General features: G+C 67.5%; 1 protein-coding gene across 1 annotated transcript in view; it reads right to left on the bottom strand.

Annotated features, from left to right (window-relative positions):
* Window positions 1–92: 92 nt before the first annotated feature.
* The window catches only part of LRIG3 (leucine-rich repeats and immunoglobulin-like domains 3), a 29,205-nt gene continuing 25,317 nt past the window's right edge, over window positions 93–3,980 (bottom strand). The window contains exons 15-18 of the mRNA XM_012732272.1: window positions 2,677–3,129; window positions 1,674–1,832; window positions 215–358; window positions 93–106 (exon numbers count right to left, since the gene is read on the bottom strand). Coding sequence (XP_012587726.1) covers window positions 93–106; window positions 215–358; window positions 1,674–1,832; window positions 2,677–3,129 — 770 coding nt within the window. The remainder of the gene's footprint in view (window positions 107–214; window positions 359–1,673; window positions 1,833–2,676; window positions 3,130–3,980) is intronic.

The raw sequence follows: 3,980 nt of genomic DNA, 5'->3' as shown, positions 1-3,980 counted from the left end.
CCGCGTACTCCGCGGGAGCCCTCTCCCCTCTGCTCCCCCTTCCCAGGCTCCCCCCGCTGGCAGCCCGCCTCCCGCCTCCCGCTCTCAGTTCCCTAGGTTTCGCCCGCTGCAGCCAGATCAGCGGGGAAAGGGTTAAGCCGGGGGCGGCGCCTGGACGGGCCGGGGCGGGGGATCGGGGCTGGGCCCGCCGGGGAGGGGGCCCGCGGCCACCTACCTGGGTGGTAGGCGTCGCAGGGGTCCGCGCCGCAGACGCCCCCCTTCAGATACGCGGGGCCCGGGGGGCCGAGGAAGGGGCAGAGGAAGGGGTCTGGGCCCGCCTCGGCGTCCGCCTCGCTGCCGGTGTCCGGCGCGCAGGGCCCTGGAAAACAGCGCGGCCTGAGCGGCTCCCTCCGCGGGCCGCCACTCTCGCCCGGCTTCCCCGTTAACAGCTCAGAGTGTAGACGATCACACGGGCGCTCTCCCTGTGGGCAACGGGTGAGGACGCAGCGCTGGGGGCCGCTGCCGCCTCAGTGCGCGTTCGATCCCCGCGCGGGGATGACCACAGGGCGCGGCAGACCTCTCCTGACCGCCGCTGCCCCCTCAGCAGTGTACCTCATCCATCTGCCTGTCCTGCTCCCCACTCTGTCTCCGGTGAATCCTCTCACTGCCCCTGCGCCTCTGACCTGCACCCCAATTCTACATGCATAAACAAACTTTTTTTAGACTATTACATAAAAGGACAAACTTGAAAATACACACAGGGGGTTTTAAAATGTTTGCTGCTCCGTGGCCCGTGGCACCTGCCGGTGGGTGACGCCTTCCGAAATGAGAACTCGACTGGCCGGCGGGGGGCTCGCCCCCCTGCTTCCCAGGTCCCTGACCTGTGCGTGGGTCGCGCCACCGAGGCGGCGGTGGCCTGAGCCCGGGCGCGGCCTGCCCAGCTGTGTCCCTTTGGGGCTGTGAGACGGCCTTCCAGAAGGGGCTGGGCCGCGGCTCTTTGCCACCCCCCGCAGCCCCAGGACACGGACCTCAGCTCGGGCGCCTCCGCCCTGGTCCCTCAGCACAGCCCCGCGGGGTGCGAGCCAGCGCCTCGGCGCTGTCCCGGCTGAGTATGCCCACAACCGCCAGCACGCCTCCCTCCTCCGCCGGAGCCCCGGCTCGCGGCTCAAGTAGCTTCGGCCCGAGCGGCTCCATGCCTGGAAACAATGCCCACAGCTTCCTCGCTGAGCCCTGAGGACGCGGCGCCTCGGGGGTGTCCGTGCGCGTTCACTCCATTTTGTAAGACCAGCGGGGAGCCCGGTCCCTCCCCAGCAGGGTGCCCGCGGGCTCGGCCTCGCCGACATCACCCCCGGCGCAGGGGCAGAGGCAGGGGGCGCCCACAGGCTGACTCCCCACCAGCACAAAAGCAGCTAGCGCCACTTAGGGACATTCAGGGCCGTGGGCATCACGGCCACGCGTCGCACAGAGGAGTTACGTTTTGCTTAGTCGATCGTGATCGTCTACGGTCAGAAACTAAGACTTTCCTAGTGTTTGCCCGCGCGCTCCGAGGCCAGGCCCCGACACAGCAGCGCACCAACTTCCAGCAAGCAGCCTCCGCGTGGCCTCTGTTCACGTGGCCTCTGTTCACGTGGCCTCTGTTCACGCCTCCCACAAACGACTCACAAACCACAGCTCCCTCTGGCCGAAACACTCACCACTGCTGTCATGCGGCGACAGGAAAAAGCCGGCGCCGGAAGAGGCGACAAACTGATGGTGGCTGCCCGTCTCCGAGGACACGTATCCATCCTGTCTGTCCGCCAGCGTCCCCTGGGACGACAGGTAGCTGGGGATATCCGCGGGCAAGTTGGTCTCGTCTGTAACCAAACGACGGCACTTTATGGCCCGCGCGTGACGGAACGACCCGGTGGCCGATGACCGCCACCCGCCGCTCCGACTCTGCGCGAAAGCCCTGAACCCACAAAGCCACCCCGGCCTGGCACGGGGTGAGGAGGCAGGGCGCTGCCGGGCGGGCAGGGCTCACTGGTCCTTCTTGGCGCCTCCGAGACTCCCCACGTCCACCCGCGGCAGAGCTTAGAGCGCTGTCACCCACTGGCGCAGGGGCTGAGCTCCGCGCCACCGGCCGAGGGCTCCTGCTGGCTCCGGCCGCTGGTGGGGCAGAGGACGGACTCCACGCACGGCCGGGCCTCTGCCCCTCGGCCGGGACGCCCCAGGCCGGCTCGGCCCCAGCAGGAGGCAGTGGGCAGTGTGGCCCCCGAGGGTGTCGGCACCCACCGGGAAGAGCATGGACCTGCCCTGCGGGTCACAGCGCGGGTGGTCTGCTCTGATGAGGTTTCATCAGGACGGTTCATTCCCAAATGCCAGCTTTAAATTGGGCCCTAAAGGTTTATTTTTACTTACTTATGCAATAAGGACTGGGGTGCAGGTCAGAGTTGGGGGGAGGAGGACTCCCCAGGGACGGGGGTGGGGCGGTCTGCTGCGCCCTGGGGTCCCTCCCGGGCGGGGATCCAACTCCCGCCGGGTGACCGCGGACAGCTTCCTGGTGCTGAGACTGACCCCTGCGCCCGAGGAAGGCCCCGGGCTACTTCTGGGAAGCTCGCGCCTGCCGCTGGCAGCGAGGAGCCGCCGCGCCCCCCTCCCCCGCGACACCCACACTCGGGGGGCCGGACCGAGCGGCTGCGGCGCCCCGCGCGGACCCACCCGTGTTAGTGATGCTGCAGTCCTCGTTCCGCCGCCGCGTGTGGTAGATGATGACCACCCACACGAGCGAGGTGCCCACCACGCAGCAGACCACGGCGATGATGACCACGCCCACGGTGGCCCAGCCGTCGTCCGGCAGCGCGGCGGCCGTCAGGGGCGGGGCGTCGCAGGTGGGCGTGGGGATGACGTTGAGGCGCACGTGGCCGCGCTCGGTGCCCAGCGCGTTGGACATCTGGCAGGTGTACCTGCCCGCGTCGCTCACGTCCGAGTCCACGATGATGAGCAGCTGGTTGCCCGCCGCGAAGAAGTGGCGCTCGGTGAGCAGCAGGGGGCTGTCGTCCTTGGTCCAGTCGAGCCGGGGCGGGGGGCTGCCCCCCGCGATGCACTGCAGCACGGCCGTCTCGCCCTTGGTGACCGTCCGGTCCAGCAGCGGCCGCAGGAACGACGGCGTTTCTGCAAGGACAGGCCCTGTGCTGACCGGCCCCAGGGACTCGCGGCTTGGCGTCGCGACACAGCACCGCCCCGTGCAGCGGGACTGGGGCAGGCTGGGGGTCCGGCCCTCGGCTGGCCGCTCCCCGGTGCAAGGGCCCGTGACGCTGATGATTACTTTTTATCTCGGCCCTGCGGCCTCTGGACCAGGCTGCAGGAAGGTGGGCGCCGGCCGAGCACAGACCCGGCTTCAAGCTCAGCCCGGCGAGGAAGGCCCACGCCCTGCCTGCCGGCTCTGCCTGCGGTCTGAGGCCTGTGCTCAAGCGCGGAGCCTGATTCGACTTCACGATTCGTGTCCATACATTGTTGTTTATTTTTAAAAAGTATTTATTTTTTATTTATGCACTAAGCGCTGGGGTGCAGGCCAGAGAGGTGTGGGGTGAGAGGATCCCCCAGGGACAGAGTGGGGAGCACAACAGGCCGACTGAGGAAGCGCACTGCTGAGGGAGCGGTGGGGAGACAGGAGGGGTCTGCCGGCCCTGGGCCCCTCTCTGGCCGCGGATGGAGCTCAAGCGGCCATGTCTGCGGGTAGCTTGACAGGCTGAGACTTTAACCCCTGCACCAGCAAGGGTCCCTCCTAGGTGATTTTAACCCACATTTTCAAGGACGCCTGCGTGATCAATACTGACAAATGGTTCATAAAGCATTTGTCCGGGTGAAAGGTGGGTTTTGGAGTGTGGGGCTGGCCCACAGAGCGGCTCCTTCCCAGGGAGCTCTGTGTCCACTTTAAGATACGTTCCTCACGGTGGAGGCTGGAGACAGCACAGTGGGAGGCAGAGAGGTGCAACCCATTGCCCTCTCCGGGGGACTGAGGC

The sequence above is a fragment of the Condylura cristata genome, unplaced genomic scaffold (assembly GCF_000260355.1).
Source record: "Condylura cristata isolate star-nosed mole 26May11 unplaced genomic scaffold, ConCri1.0 scaffold00034, whole genome shotgun sequence".
In the NCBI taxonomy this organism is placed as follows: Eukaryota; Metazoa; Chordata; class Mammalia; order Eulipotyphla; family Talpidae; genus Condylura; species Condylura cristata.
Note: the sequence above shows the minus strand (reverse complement) of the source record. Positions and strands in the feature narration are given on the sequence as shown.